Consider the following 15972-nt stretch of genomic DNA (forward strand, 5'->3'; position numbering starts at 1 on the left):
CATATCCTATTAGTTTGTTTCCAGCAGTCAGTGCTGGCAATGCAGAGTGGCTGTTCAGGGTCACACACTTTGGGCACTTGATTGGTGATGTAGCGGATGAGACTATCGAGGCAGTAGTCAGATATATGAATGCCCAGTCTCACTACCAGATACTTCAGCAGCGACACATGGACCAGGTGATAGACTTGGCCCAGAGTTTTCAGCGAGGCCTTCGTCTGAAGGATATTCAGATTGGGGGACTTCAGGATGCCGTTGCTGGGAGGGACACTGCTATTGCACAGTTTGAGCATCAGGCTATGGAGTATGGTGCTGAGATAGAGCAGCGCAACACAGTTATCGGTTTTCTTCAGGCGCAGGTGAATGAGCTGCAAGCAGATTGGGCTGATGCTTTAGCACATGTTGGTATGCTCCAGGAGCAACTAGATGCCCCAGCTGAGCCGGCAGCAGCAGAGGAGGACCCAGAGGAGATTGAGGGAGTATCTGACTTAGATTCAGAGCACGCACTTGCTGAGCCTAACCCTCAGCCGGACGACTCTTCTTCCGGCAGTGCCTCTTCTGTGGGCAACCTCGACGACTTCTAGGCGTCTTAGACTTGTCCTAGATAGTTGTGTTCTCTTGTTGTATCATATGTATATAGGGAAGATGTTATTGTAAAATAGCCTTAGGGAGGAGTACCACTTGCTGTATTATATGTGGTAAGGTTAAGCGATGTTAGGTTGTAAGAACAAGGCTGCTTTGATGTAATATAAGTAGCGACTACCAGTTTGGAAATCATAATCTTTCTACTTAGCAAATCTCTTTATTTGTGTATCTTCACGCCGTTTGATGAATACAAGAGGTTGCAAATTTTTGTGGCATATGTGCTCATCAAATGTTAGCATGTTGAATCTGTGAGACTAAATTTTAGTCCAACCCCTTCTATGATCTCTGTTGTTTAGCAACATAGTACATAGCGATGAAGAGCGATTTGATAGATTATTTTCTTTACTCTTTGCTCTCAGCATTGAGTCTCTATACGATGAAGCATGAAGCTATCTAGCCGCTGACCAGTTTTGAATTTTTGTGGGTTGCACATTTATGTGTTGTGCACATTGTGCTACACCGCATCTAGTCACATTTTTGCTGATTTTGTTTTATCCAAATGTATGATCATTATACGTACCATTGATTTTGGAAGCGAGAAATATGTATCTAATGGATGTCTTCCATGATTACAGATGGTTGGTCATACACGCGGAACTCCTGATGGCTTCGGTTGTGAAAATGGCAGTGGATCTCAGCAACCACCGCCACCCCCGTCGAATCTGGCCGAGTTAATGGCCATGCAAACAGAACTGCTTCGCCAGCTAGTACATGGGCAACAAAATCAGCCACGCCAACAGTATGGAGGAAGGGAGGCACAACCAGCGGGTTACCAGGAATTCTTTGGTACCCAACCTCCACTTTTCAGCAAAGCTGATGACCCATTGGATGCCGATGCTTGGCTTCGTACAATCAATTCCAAGTTTGCTTTGTTAGCGGTACCATGTATTGATGCGAACAAGGCCCCCTTTGCCGCCCAACAGCTTCGCGGTCCTGCACGTATATGGTGGGATAATTATTGTGAAATGCAGCCTGCTGAACATATCATATCTTGGGAGGAATTCAGAACTGCATTCAGATCACATCATATTCCGGATGGACTAATGGAGAGAAAGTTGAATGAATTCTTGGCTCTAGATCAGGGAACCCGCACTGTTCTTCAATATGCACAGACCTTCAATCATCTGTGCCAATATGCGGGCCATCATGCTGATACTGATGCCAAGAAACGTGATCGTTTCCGTCGTGGCCTCAATACTAAGCTCAAAGAACGTTTAAACTTGGTTCAGCCCAATACCTATAATGAGCTGGTTAATATGGCCATTACACAGGAAGATTGTATTGCTGCACATCGTGCTGAGAAAAAGCGGAAGGCACCAACGGGACCCTCGAGTGCCCAGCCACCGAGGTATCGCCTGGTGCAAAATACTCCACCAAGGCCTCCACAAAGAAATGCCCCAGTGGGTAGGTTTGTCTTTAGGCCGCCTCAGCAACAAGGAGGATTCAGACCTCCAGTGCCTCAGCAACAGCAATAGCAGCAGTTTAGCCCAAGGCCGAATGCCCCACAGTTCAATAGTGGGAATAGTAATAATCGATGCTTCAACTGCGGCAGTGCTTCTCATTTTGCCAAGAATTGTCCACAACCCAGAAGGAATAATCCAGGGCAAAACTCTAATCAGAACAACAACAACAAGGGCAAGAGGCAAATGGTGCAAGTCCGGCAAGGGCGAGTTAATTTCACTACTCTTGCAGACCTTCCAGCAGGAGCACCAGTTATGACGGGTACTTTCTCTATCCACAATAAACCCACAGTCATATTATTTGATTCTGGTGCAACGCATAGTTTTATAAGTGCCAAATTTGGAGCCAGATTAGGATTGGATTTTTGTCATACTAAGGGATCTTTTATGATAACAACCCCTGGTGGGAGGATAGCTTCCAATCAAATCACTACACATGTACCCCTTAAGTTGGGTAGTAAAGTGATAAAGACAGATTTGATTTTGTTGAATTTAGAAGGCATGGATGTTATTTTGGGCATGGATTGGATGACTAAACATAAAGTACTGTTAGATATCTCTTCCCGAGCTATCGAGATAGATTCACCACATCAAGGAGCCACCATACTCTATCTGCCGCAACGAGAGTGCATTAACTCTTGTGCTTATGCCACAAAAGAAATTAAACTTGAAGATATCCCTATCGTGTGGGAGTATGCGGATGTATTTCCAGAGGATTTACCTGGAATGCCTCCTGATAGGGACATCGAGTTTGTTATCGAACTTCAACCCGGTACCGCCCCTATTTCTAAGAGGTCGTACCGAATGCCTCCAAATGAATTAGCAGAATTGAAAGTCCAACTCCAAGACCTTCTTGACAAAGGTTTTATACGTCCAAGTTCTTCACCCTGGGGATGTCCAGCCCTGTTTGTGAAGAAGAAAGACAATAGTTTGAGGCTATGTGTTGATTATCGACCACTCAATGCGGTCACTATTAAAAACAAGTATCCTCTTCCCCGCATTGATATTCTGTTTGATCAGTTAGTTGGAGCTAAGGTTTTCTCTAAGATTGATCTTCGTTCTGGCTACCATCAAATAAAGATCAAGCCTTGTGATATTCCAAAGACTGCTTTCTCTACCAGATATGGACTATATGAATATTTGGTTATGTCTTTTGGTCTTACCAACGCCCCAGCATATTTTATGTACTTGATGAATTCAGTCTTCATGCCGGAGCTGGATAAATTCGTCGTGGTTTTCATTGACGATATCTTGATCTACTCCAAGAATGAAGAAGATCATGCTGAACATTTGCGTATCGTTCTCCAACGATTACGAGATCATCATCTTTATGCCAAATTCTCCAAGTGTGAATTTTGGTTGGACAGTGTGAAATTCTTAGGTCACACTATCTCCAGTGATGGTATATCTGTTGATCCAACTAAAGTACAAGAAGTGATGGATTGGGAATCTCCTATTTCCGTTCATCAAATTCGCAGTTTTCTTGGTTTAGCTGGATATTATCGTCGATTCATTATTGATTTCTCCAGAATAGCCAAGCCTATGACGGAGTTATTGAAGAAGGGAGTGAAGTTTGTTTGGAATGATAAGTGTGAAGAAGCTTTCCAAACTCTCAAAGCAAGATTAACTACCGCTCCAGTATTGTCTACACCGGACAGTACTAAACCTTTTGATGTCTATTGTGATGCGTCGGGTACGGGACTTGGTTGTGTGCTTATGCAGGACAACCGGGTTATCTCTTATGCATCAAGAGCTCTCCGGGATCATGAGAAGAATTATCCAACCCATGATCTAGAGTTAGCAGCTGTTATTCACGCTCTTAAGATTTGGAGACATCATCTTATGGGAACTCACTGTAATATTTACACTGACCATAAGAGTCTCAAATATATCTTCACTCAAGCGGATCTCAACATGAGACAGAGACGCTGGCTGGAGTTGATAAAGGATTATGATCTAGAAGTGCATTATCATCCAGGAAAGGCTAATGTGGTTGCGGATGCACTTAGCCGCAAGTCACAATGCCATTGTCTATCTGTAGAACCATTCAATGAAACTCTATGCCAGGAAATGATGAAGTTAAACCTAGAAATGGTACCTCAAGGAAGTTTGAACCATATATCCATTGAGCCTACACTTCATGATAGCATCATCATGGGGCAATTACATGATGAGGGTATCCAGGTCATCAAGGAAAAGTTATCACAAGGTGAAGCAAAGTATAAATATTTCAGAGTGGATCATAGAGGAGTTTTATGGTTTGAATCTCGACTAGTTGTACCCAAGAATCATGAGCTTAGAAAGCAAATCCTTGATGAAGCACATCTTTCGAAATTTTCGATTCATCCCGGTGGTACCAAGATGTACCATGATCTCAAACAAAATTTCTGGTGGACTCGAATGAAAAGAGAGATCGCCAGATATGTTTCTAAGTGTGATGTCTGTCAAAGAGTTAAAGCTAGTCATTTGAAAGTAGCTGGTACTCTCCAACCTTTATCTATTCCATCCTGGAAATGGGAGGACATCAGTATGGATTTTATCGTTGGTTTACCCACTACTCCTCATAAGCATGATTCTGTTTGGGTAATCGTTGATAGACTCACCAAGACCGCTCATTTTATTCCTGTACACACCACTTATTCTGCCAAGAAGTACGCAGAGATTTATCTCGATCAGATTGTTCGTTTACATGGCATTCCAAAGACGATTATTTCTGATCGTGGGCCTCAGTTTATAGCACGTTTCTAGGAGCAAATGCAGGAATCTCTTGGAACAAAATTGATTCGTAGTTCAGCTTATCATCCACAAACAGATGGGCAAACTGAACGAATCAATCAAATCCTTGAAGACATGTTGAGGGCATGTGTTATTCAATATGGCAAGAATTGGGTTAAGTGCCTAGCACTGGCAGAGTTTTCTTACAATAACAGTTATCAATCCAGCTTGCAAATGGCACCATTTGAAGCATTATATGGTCGAAGGTGTCGAACTCCTTTGAATTGGTCCCAAGCTGGAGAACGCAAAATTTTTGGGCCAGATTTAGTCTCTGAGGCAGAGGAGCAAGTCAGAATTATTCAGGTTAATCTTAAAGCAGCTCAATCAAGACAGAAAAGTTATGCAGACAAAAGAAGAGATCCTTTGCAATTCGAGGTAGGAGACTTTGTATATTTGCGAGTATCTCCTACTAAAGGTGTTCAACGCTTTGGCTTAAAAGGGAAATTAGCACCCCGATATATCGGACCATTTGAAATTATCGAAACTTGTGGACCCGTTGCCTACCGACTTCGTCTTTCATCTCAGTTGGCCGCCGTTCATGATGTCTTCCATGTATCACAACTTCGGAAGTGCACCAGGGTACCTACTGAAATCCTTGAACCACAAGATATCGAAATTGAATCCGATCTATCTTATACGGAGTATCCAATCAAGATTCTTGACACAAAAGAAAGAAGTACTAGAAGGGAGAAAGTTAAAATGTACAAAATCCAGTGGAATCAGCATACTGTAGAAGAAGCTACTTGGGAGACTGAAAATTTTCTCCAACGGAACTTTCCCGACTTTCTTAGAACCAATCCAGGTACCAAGTCTTTGCACCCTTTTCTTCCTATAATCTCGGGACGAGATTCCTTTTAGGGGGAAAGGCTGTAACACCCCGGGTGTTTACACAGTATTTTAATTAGGTGCCTGCACAGTAATTGTGTAGGTTTGCTATACATTATGTGCTCGATTTAAGTGAAAAGGATCTTTTTGTAATTATGAAAGGTTATATGTGTAATTATGATTTTATGTAAGGTCCTTTATAAAGTTATTTGTGTTTATAGCTTTTATGGAGGGTGTTTGTGCAAAATTTCAGTGCATTTATTGCATGGCATCAAATTTTGCTTGAAGGTCTACATTTGAAGTGAAATTGCTTTGAAAAAGACAAATTTCCTGGAATTCAAAATCCCTTCAATGATTTTAATCTTAGCTCTTGAATCTTTGGTCAAATAAATTTTTGCACAACATCAAAGTTGTAGATCTTGAAAAGTTGAACAACTTTCATGTTGGGCACTTTTTCATTTGAGCTTTAGTTCAAAAGTTATTGCTTGTTTACAGAAAGGTCCCTGGAACTTTTGGAAATTGCAAAATCGCCCTTATGACCATCTCCCCCTCCCTGCTCTGCTTCTCGCCGCCGGCCACCGACAGCGCCGCCGTGGAGCGCCTTCCCGGCTTTCCCGGCCATTACTTCGCCGTGCGCTGGCTTCCACGCGTCGCCGGCGAGCTCCTCCCCCTCCTGTTGCCTCGCGCTGGAGCCTCCACCCCTCGCCACGCGCCCCCGCCGCGCCCAGAACCTCCCCGACGGCCGCCACCGCGACGCCGCCGTGGAGCGTCCCCTGCAGAGCCCGCCGCTCTATTCTAGCGAGCGCCCGAGCACTACAAGAGCCCCAGAACTCGATTTCGTGCTTCCCTTCGCTCTCTCATCGCTCCCACACCGCAGAACGCCGCCGCCGCCCTGCTTGAACCCCGGCGAGCTCCACCCCGCCGCGGAGCCGCCACCCCAGACCCGCTCCACCCCTACAGCCCCCACCCTTAGCACCGCCTCGACCTCGCGTAGCTCCCAGGCCATTTCCCCTCGCCCAAACCTCACCGGAGCACCCTCGCCGTTGCTCGCCTCCGCCGCCGACCCGCCCTGCTCCGCCGAGCCGCCGCTTCCGAGCCTCTCCCCGCGACCCTAGGCCACCCAGAGGTGCGCCTTGCACCCGTGAAGCTCACGCACCCCTCCACTCTCGCCGCCGGTGAGCCCCTCGCCGGGAAATCGCCGGTCAACCGCCGCCCCCTCTCTCTGACCCGGCCCAGGGACCTCGGGGTGGAAGAAACAAAACTTCAGGGTGTTATTTGAATAGACCTAGACTCATGTGAATAGTGCACTAAGGACTGCTTTGTAATATTTTTTCAGTGAACTTTGAAATTCTAGATCAATTCATACAAAATTCGTAAAATAGCAAATCTTGATGTTTTGGAATCCTTTTGGAGATCTCTATGCAGTAGAACCATAATATGTTAGGCTTTAGTTGCCAGTTTTTGCTGTATAAATGGTTTTGTGTCACTAGATAAATAAATACTAGATGTTTAGTCTTTTTCTTATCTGATGCTTGAAAGCTGTTATTGCTATGAAATTTTGGTGGTAGTTTACTCATGTAACACTAGCTTTGCTATAAAAATTTCATGGTCAGTTCCCTTGTGTAGCTATTGATTTGTTTTAATCTTTGTTTAGTACACTTTATTTATGGTAAATAGTTTCTGTTTGTAATAAATCATGATTTTATTTTGGCATGTTCTTTTTGAGTAGATTAGCTTGTCCAGGAAGTTTAAGCTTCAGTTCATGGCTAGAATAGGAGTTAAAATTGAATCTTGTTAAACTGGTGTCTGTTTTGTTTAATTTATCTGAATTAATTCCGTGTATATAAAATCATGAAAATTCACAGTAGCTAGATCATCCCTGTGTAGATCTCCTGTTAAATTTTGAGCTTCTGTTTTGATCTATTTTGATCTGTATAATTCAGGCTTGTACTAGGTGTTGCCTGCATAAATGATTTATTGTGATTAAATGGTTACATGTCTTGATATGATTTTTGTAGGGTAGATTACTTTGTTCATGTTCTGTTTAGTGTAATTTTGGTAGATTTTATTACTATTTGTACTTTGAGTTGTTGATTTATTTACAAACCATGACTTAATTGTATAGGAAATCACCACCACTCATTTTATGAAGTTAGTTAACTTCTTTTGTGCTGTTGATCTTGATGCCTTGTGTAGTTAAATTTGTTATTTAACTACTCTATAAACGATTGCCCATGTTTGTTTATAATGTTGTTCTTGCATTACATATAGATACGACTACTTTGTCAGACGGGACGTACGAGTTGATTCCGGAGTCTGACGGAGGTGATCTCGAAGCTCAAGTGAACACTGCGGAACTAACTGAAGCCCCGAACCAAAGTTCGGAAGAGCCTAGCGCTGAAATAGTTAGCAACTACCGAGAAGGCAAGCCCCGGACATAACCTATACTTCAAATTAATTTCATTTACTGTATTATTTTGCTTGTGCATTTACAGTTCATAGGAGTTGAATTGAAACTCTAGATGCATGATCCTAGGAACCTATGTACTGAACACTAGACTTGAGTTCGAATAATTGCTAAGCTTATAGGACCGGTAAAAGTCGAGTGATCGCCTGTCACTCGCGAGCTTTATAGGAATTTCCTGTTTACTTTCTGTTATCAATATAAGGACTACGGACGGGGTTGTGTTCGATATCATGACCTTATGTGATACCCCGTCTGTGTTGATGAACTTGCTAAGGTCGCGGTGTGTGGTAGTGCTGGTTAAGTTTTTGAAAGTACTAGTCACATGCCGTAAATATGGTACGCGGCAAGCCTAGTAGCCGATTGGACCGGGGAGTGGATATACCTGACACTCTCTCTTAGAGATAGGTTTTTATTTTATGTTGCGCAACACCACGACTTCTAGGGACAAGGGTGGACCGAGCACGGGTGGACCTTGGAGCCCTGTAGTCGGGGAGAGTGTTCCTATCCACAAGCCGGAAAGAAAGGTCAACGGTTGTTTGGGAATGACCCGACGGTATTCCAGACGTGTGTGCTAGGTTACCCTTGCAAGGTTGAATTTCGATTCAGAATCGTCCGCCTCTCACGATGACATGAGACTGCTTGATCTCTTTGCCACACAGAGTAATAAGAGCAACGATATTCTTATTAATCTTGATGTTTGCTTAGAAGTTCCACCATGTTTGGTTAGTAGATGCATACATAGAATGGTTAATCAACTAGAATCTTGAAGCTAAAACTTGAAAGTAAGGACCTACTCTTTATTGCTTTTCAGCAAAGGAAAAACCAGAGCCTTACAAAGCCTTGCATAGTCTAGCTAAGGTGGGCTTTTTATACCCGTTGTCGGTTAAGTCTTGCTGAGTATTAGAATACTCAGCCTTGCTGTTGAAACCCTTTTTCAGGTATGAGTTTTGAGGATCAGATCGCTAGCTTAACCTATCCTTGCTCGTTGCCTCCTGGCTGGTCCGTAGAGTGGGATACGTCTTCGGCCGGCAATGATTATGACGAGTGATACCATGCCTGGGCTAGCCTGGTATCCTTTTTGCGACGTGTTGTAGCCGTCGTGTTTTATCTTCCGCTGTTTTAAACTCTGATTCTACACTTATGTTTTGTATAACTGTTTTACTTAAGTTGGTTTTTGTAATAATCTTTTGAACTGGTTTGTAATCTTTAATATGCCTGTGTTGTAAAAGTGTGGTTGTAATATCTCTGAACTCGCCTTCGTGCGGGGTATGCTTGTTCGATCCGAGAATCGGTGGTTGTATCGGGACGTTACCCGACAGACCAAAAATTGTTCCGTTTGAAGTGCGTTTAAGCTAATGTTGCCTTTATGGTGATGGTTTACGCACTTGAGCCGGGATAATTTAGGCGGTTCTGCCACACCCGCGACATCGCCAAGCCCTCCGCCGAATTCAAGGACCCGCCGGAGCCGGGCCCCTCGTCCACCGGGTCCCCCGGCGGGAACCCCCCGGCGGACGGGGTCGAGCCCATGGACATTGACTTTGGGACCACCTCCGCGGACGAGGCCGAAGCAATGGAAGTCGACGAGGCCCCCACCTCGCGAGACTGGCGTGTCCAGTACCTTGACTGGATGATTCGAGGGATCTTACCCTCGAACCGTGCTCAGGCACGGCGCCTCGCCGGGAGGGCCAAGTCCTTCGCTCTAATCGACAATGAGCTACACAAGCGCAGTCCCTCGGGCGTCTTGCAGCGATGCATCCCCATCCCCGAGGGCAAGGAGCTGATCCGCGACATCCACGCTGGCATCTGCGGCCATCACGCCGCGCCACGTACCCTCGTGGGCAACGCGTTTCGGCAAGGATTTTACTGGCCCACCGCGGTCGCCGACGCCACCGACGTCGTGCGGACCTGCGAGGGTTGCCAGTTCTATGCTCGAAAAACACATCTTCCAGCCCATGCTCTGCAGACCATCCCCATCACGTGGTCGTTCGCCGTGTGGGAGCTGGACCTCGTCGGTCCGCTGAAGAAGGCGCCCGGGGGCTTCACCCACTTGCTGGTGGCGGTCGACAAGTTCTCCAAATGGATCGAGGCTCGACCCATCAGCAAGATCAAATCCGAGCAAGCAGTCCAATTCTTCACCGACATTGTCTTCAGGTTCGGGGTCCCGAACTCGATCATCACCGACAACGGCACCCAGTTCAAAGGCAAGAAGTTCTTGGCGTTCTGTGACAGTTTCCACATACGTGTGGACTGGTCGGCTGTGGCACACCCACGGACGAACGGGCAAGTGGAGCGTGCCAACGGCATGATCCTCCAAGGACTAAAGCCAAGAATCTTCAACAAGCTGAACAAGTTCGGCCGGAGGTGGCTCACGGAGCTACCCTCGGTCATCTGGAGCTTGAGGACGACCCCGAGCAGAGCCACGGGCTTTTCTCCGTTCTTCCTGGTCTATGGTGCCGAGGCTATCCTCCCCACTGACTTGGAGTACGGATCGCCGAGGCTCAAGGCATATCAAGAGCAACGAAACCAGCGAGCTCGCGAAGACTCGCTGGACCAAGTGGACGAGGCTCGAGACATGGCGCTCCTCCACTCTGCGCGTTACCAGCAGTCCTTGCGAAGGTATCAAGCGCAGAGGGTCCGGCGCCGAGACCTCAACGAAGGGGACTTGGTGCTAAGGCTTCGACAAGACAACAGGGGCCGCCACAAGCTCTCACCTCCATGGGAAGGACCGTACATAATCGCCAAGGTGCTCAAGCCCGGCACGTACAAGCTGGCCAACGAAAAAGGCGAAGTCCTCACCAACGCTTGGAATATACAACAGCTACGTCGCTTTTATCCTTAGCATTTCAAGCTATTTGTATATTGTTCGTACTCGCATTTTCAATTTCCCGAAATAATAAGGAAGTACGCTTTACTTATTGCTTTTTGGGAACATTCCCGACCCTCGAGGGCTCGGGCGCGCACGAACATCGAGGTACGCTCGGCTTTACCCTCGGCAAAGCCGAGCCTCCCTCGGGGGCTACTACGGGGGGAACCCCCGAACGTCCCCAAAAAGTCGCCAATGTTTTTTCGAAATATTTCCATCTCGACCCTAAGCTTCTCGTATCCTTGGAAAAAACGGATGCGAGGCGTAAGCAACTACGGTACAGGGCTGGCCGAGTCGTGGGGCCGCCTACGCCTCCGGGATACGGCACCCCCCTCACCACCGTACGCCTACGTTGCTTATGAACGCGAACTTCCTCGCAGATGTTTATCTAAGTCGCATACGAAGAACACGGAAGTAAAGTAAAGAAACACAGGCTCGAACACACGAGGCCTCGACAAGCCACACATTCAAATTATGAAATAAAATTTCATATATTCATAGGATACAATTACAAAGAGCGACTGTGATAAACACTAATCTATTTACAATGGGCTTCGAGGCCCAACTTTCCTACAGGCTACCATCCCCCCCTGCGGGTCTTCAGGGGCGTCGAATTCAGCGATGGGAGGGATGTCTACCTCGAGCTTCTCGGCGAGGACGGTGGCGAACTCCTCCGCGGCTGCGTCAGCTTCATCCATAATGACCGACGCGGCGTCCGCATCCGCATCATCGGGAACGACGTACCCCGACGACACCCTCTGGAGATCCATGAGGTAATGCGTCGAGGCCACGGCGAGAGCCCGCAGGACACCGAGGCGGAAGGTACTCTTGGCGTGTTCGGCAATCCGGCCGCCTAGCGCGCGCAGGCGGCTGATCACCGAACTGCCCGAGACGGCGCCCTCCCCCTCGAGCTCTTGACACACGCTCACGGCGGTCTGCTCCAGCTTAGCAAACTCCATCTGTGCCGCCGTGAGCGCGGTGTGGACCGCTTCCTTCGTCGCGGTCTCATCCGCCACCTTTTGCCTCAGCTCTGAGCAAAGGAAATCGACAGACATTAGCCATGAAAGAAAGCAAATCGACGAAAAATCGAAGGTACTCACCCGCCATGTTCTTTTGCGCCTCCGCCCTCTGGGTACGGGCGGCCTCCTCGAGCGAGGACAAGGAGGCTTCTTTTTCCTTAAGGCTAGCCCCCATGTTCTGGAGGGCCACCTCCCCCTCTTCGAGGGCCACACCCTGTTCCTGGAGGGTCCCGGCGAGCGCAACCACGGCCACCTCTTTGTGGAGGAGCTCGGCTTTCTGCTGCTCAAGAGTGGCGCTGAGGCGTTGCAGCTCGGCGCTCTGCGCCTCAGCCTCCCGAGCTCTTTCCTCGAGCGTCGTCCGAAGGTGCTGCAGCTAGGCAGCTCGCGCCTCGGCTTCCCGGGCCTTCTGCTCTGCTGTCGCCCTCTGGGCGTTCCAGTCATCGGTGACCCGCGCCAGTTCCTCCTCCAGCGCCCGCTGACGCGCCCCCAGATCGGCCATTTTTGTATTGGCGTCGATGTTTTTGAGCACCAGCTCGGCGTTGTGTTGCCCGAGCTGGCTCATCTGGGAGTACAGCCGGTTCATCTCGACGCTCTTTTGGCGTGAGATTTCCCTCAGCTGCTGCAAAGGGGGAGGGCGTGGGTGAGGACGCGTAAAAGCTAAAACCGAATTCGAGCAATTTCCGGGGGGAAATACTTACCTGGCTGACCTGGTAATCCGCATTCTGATGGAGCTGATAGGTGCGGTCGAGGGCCTGCAAGATCTCGCGCCCAACGCCTATCTGCTTGTTCCAGGCCTCCTCCTCCTCCTGCTCCTTGCGAAGGAACTCCGAGGGGACACCGGACGGGACGAACACCCCGAGGTGGCTCCCCTCGGACGCCCCCGCTTCGAGCGCGCCCGCGCTGGCCGACGCGAACTCGGCGATGTGTGCGGGGTCGATATCCATCGAATCCCCGTACTCCTCGCTGCTGTCCGGCAGCTCCACCACCGCCGTCGCACCCTCCTGCGCCGTTGGCACGGGCACTATTGCGACGGTGCCCACGTCCCGGGCCTCGGTGGGCTCCGAGAAGGGGGCTCCTTCTACCCCTGGCGCCTCTTGCGCCACGTCCTCTGTGAGGCCCCCGCCCTCGGCCCTCGAGGGCTCGAAGACGAGGGTCTCCTCCGTTGCTTGACCGGCGGGGCGCTCCTGCGCGTCCCCGCCGGTTTCTCCTTCTGTGACCGGTCGGGCGGCGCTGTCCGCATCGCCCTGACCGGCCTCAGCTTCAATAGCCGCCTGGTCGGCGCCACCGGCACGGCCCCGGCCAGTCCCCTCGGCATCGTCAGCCTGAGCAGCCGCTTCTGCGCCACTCTGGCCGGCGTCGCCCTCCTCTTGTGCCCGGGCTTGCTGCGCCGCCTGGGCCCCTCGGGCCATGGCCTCCCGTAGCCTAGCGGCCGCCGCCTCGAGATCCACGGCGGGCTGGGGCTGCGTCGCCGTGTGCGGAGTGCTGCGAGCCCCGGTCTTGAGAGTCTTGGCCGGGGCAAGCCGCACTGCATCCTTGGGAACGGCCCCGGGGCTGGAAGTCAAGAGGCACGAGTTGAGCGGGATCGAGAAATTTACCAAATACGTAACAAAAAACGAAATCCAAAATGCTTACCCAGATCGAGCACTCATGCTCCTCTTCCTCGTGGCGCTCTTTCGAGCCTGGGGCATCGAGCTGTCCCTCGAAGACTGCCCCGAGGGCGCCCCCCTCGTGTCAGCCTGATGGCTCGAGGCTGTCAGCACGGACGACTCCTCTCCCGCCGCGGCCTCGTGGCCGCGGATCAGCACCTGGGGCGCAGGCGACCCTCGCCGGCCGCCGGCGAGGATGACCCCCGTACCGCACCCTCGAGGGTGGGATTCGCCGATGACCCCACTACGGCCCCCGGCTCCTCTGGCGCCATGGTTGCTCCCTCTTCCTCGTCCCACAGGTAGAACGGTAGGGGGCTCGCGCCCTCCCCGTCCCCCCTCGGTGCGCGGTCCTCGGCATCCGAGGCCTCCTCCGAGTCCTCCTCCTCGTCCTCCTCCGAGGACTCAGGTGTGGCGGGCCGCGGCTTCCCCTCCGCCCGAGCGAGCTGGCGCGCCTTGTTGTGCGCCGCCTTCCTTTTCCTCTTCCTCTCGGCCTTGGCCTTCGCCGCGTCCTTCTGCCTCTTCATCTTCTCCGTGTGAAGGCGATCAGGCGCTGTTCTGGGACCGGGGGCCTCGAGGTGCCGCATCTCAAACCCTGTACAACACACCTGAGATGGGGTCAGGAAAGGGGAACTACACGATGCACGACGAGTTCGAAGCCTAAACTCACCAGGGAAATATACCCCGGCTCGGGGCGCATCTTGATCCTCCAAAGATCCGCGGGATCTTGGGGAAACTCCGCCACCGCATACTTCGCCCTCCGGGCGGCGTTGGTGTGGGAGAGAAGCTTGCTCGACGTCCTCGAGCCCTCGACCTTGCTCCCGGGGATGAGCCGGTAAATCGGCAGGGCCCTCTCCACAAGAGGGATCACCCTCTGCCGGTGAAAGTTCGCGATGACGGCCGCCGCTGTCAACCCCTTCCTCGCCAAACGCGCCAGCGCGTCGGTGAGGCCCTCGAGCCTGGCTTGTTGAGCTGGGGGCGACACCCCCCAGTCCCACTTTGCCGGACGCTCCCGAAGAACCTTGTTGGTAAACGCCGGGAGCGCGCCGCTGAAGTTTCGAAGGTAGAACCACCCTCGGCTCCACCCGGAGTTGTTTGTCGTCATCTTGCTTGTGATGTAAAAGTTCCGCCGGTTCGGGCGGACGTGGAGCGTCAAGCCACCGGCGCGCGCGAACCGCCTCGGCTGATTCCGTGCGTTCTCGACGAAGAGCTCGCCGCGGAACAGGTGGATCCAGAGATCCCAGTGGACGTCGATGCCGAGGTACCCCTCGCAGACGGCGATGAAGACCGCCGCCTGCGAGATGGAGTTGGGGGTGAAATTGTGCAGCTCCACTCCGTAGTACTCGCACAGCGCCCTCATGAACTTGCTGGCGGGGACGCCGAAGCCCCGTTCGTGGAGGCGCACGAAGCTCACGACGTAGCCCTGCGGGGGCTTCGGCTCAGACTCGTCCGGGTGCGGGGAAATCCACGCCGGTGCCCCCGTGTCGGAGTTCCGCGGCAGCAGCCGTTCGGCGACCAGCTGCTCCAGCACCGCGACGGTGGCGGAGGACTTCCCCCATGGCAAGGGCTCCTGGATGTCCGACATCTCCGAGAGTCAAGGGGGGATGGAAAAGGAAGACTCCGAAATGGCTAAAGTCTCTCTCTCCCTCTTTCTCCCTTCCCCTTCTCGCTCTTGGCTACGGGTTCAGAAAGCAACAGAGGCGGAGAAGGCGAAGGCGAAGCGGGACAGAGGCAAATGGCCAGGTGAACCCAAAACATTCCTTTCTTCTCAGTATTTATTTACTACGGGGGGCGCACCCACAGCCACGGCCCAAATCTACCGCATTCAATACGGTAGATTTTGCTATCACTGACGGGTGGGCCCCACGACCGCGAAGTTTCCCACGCGCACACGCGGCGATAAGTGTGGCACGGTAACCGGCGGGCGCGACGCGACTGTTGTGTTATCCCATCCATCAGCCGCCGCCCACGCCGCTCCGTCTGCCCGAGGCGGATGCCTGAAAAGGCGCGCCCACGCTGTGCCGCCCAAATCGGGCCACGTCGCCCGCTACCGGCGGAAGACCCGCGCGCGCGTGGCTCGCGGCTCTGCGACGTTTTCAGACCATGACGGAATATTCCTTCATAGGGTCTCTTTACCCTCGAAGGAATCGCATTTCGAGGCCTTACTGATTAGGGGGTCAAAGCCTGGCCCTTCAGGGGGTTCGACAGGCGCCCCAGATCACCAGAGTCAGGGACTGCAGAGATGTGCCGTACAAGCTACCCTCGAACGCGGAGTTCG

General features: G+C 50.9%; 1 protein-coding gene across 1 annotated transcript in view; it reads right to left on the minus strand.

Annotated features, from left to right (window-relative positions):
• The window catches only part of LOC120640355 (S-locus-specific glycoprotein S13-like), a 38056-nt gene that overhangs the window by 12547 nt on the left and 9537 nt on the right, over positions 1–15972 (minus strand). The window contains 1 exon segment of the mRNA XM_039916191.1: positions 10159–10174. Within this exon segment, the coding sequence (XP_039772125.1) occupies positions 10159–10174 (16 nt within the window).

The sequence above is a fragment of the Panicum virgatum genome, chromosome 7K, assembly GCF_016808335.1.
Source record: "Panicum virgatum strain AP13 chromosome 7K, P.virgatum_v5, whole genome shotgun sequence".
Lineage (NCBI taxonomy): Eukaryota > Viridiplantae > Streptophyta > Magnoliopsida > Poales > Poaceae > Panicum > Panicum virgatum.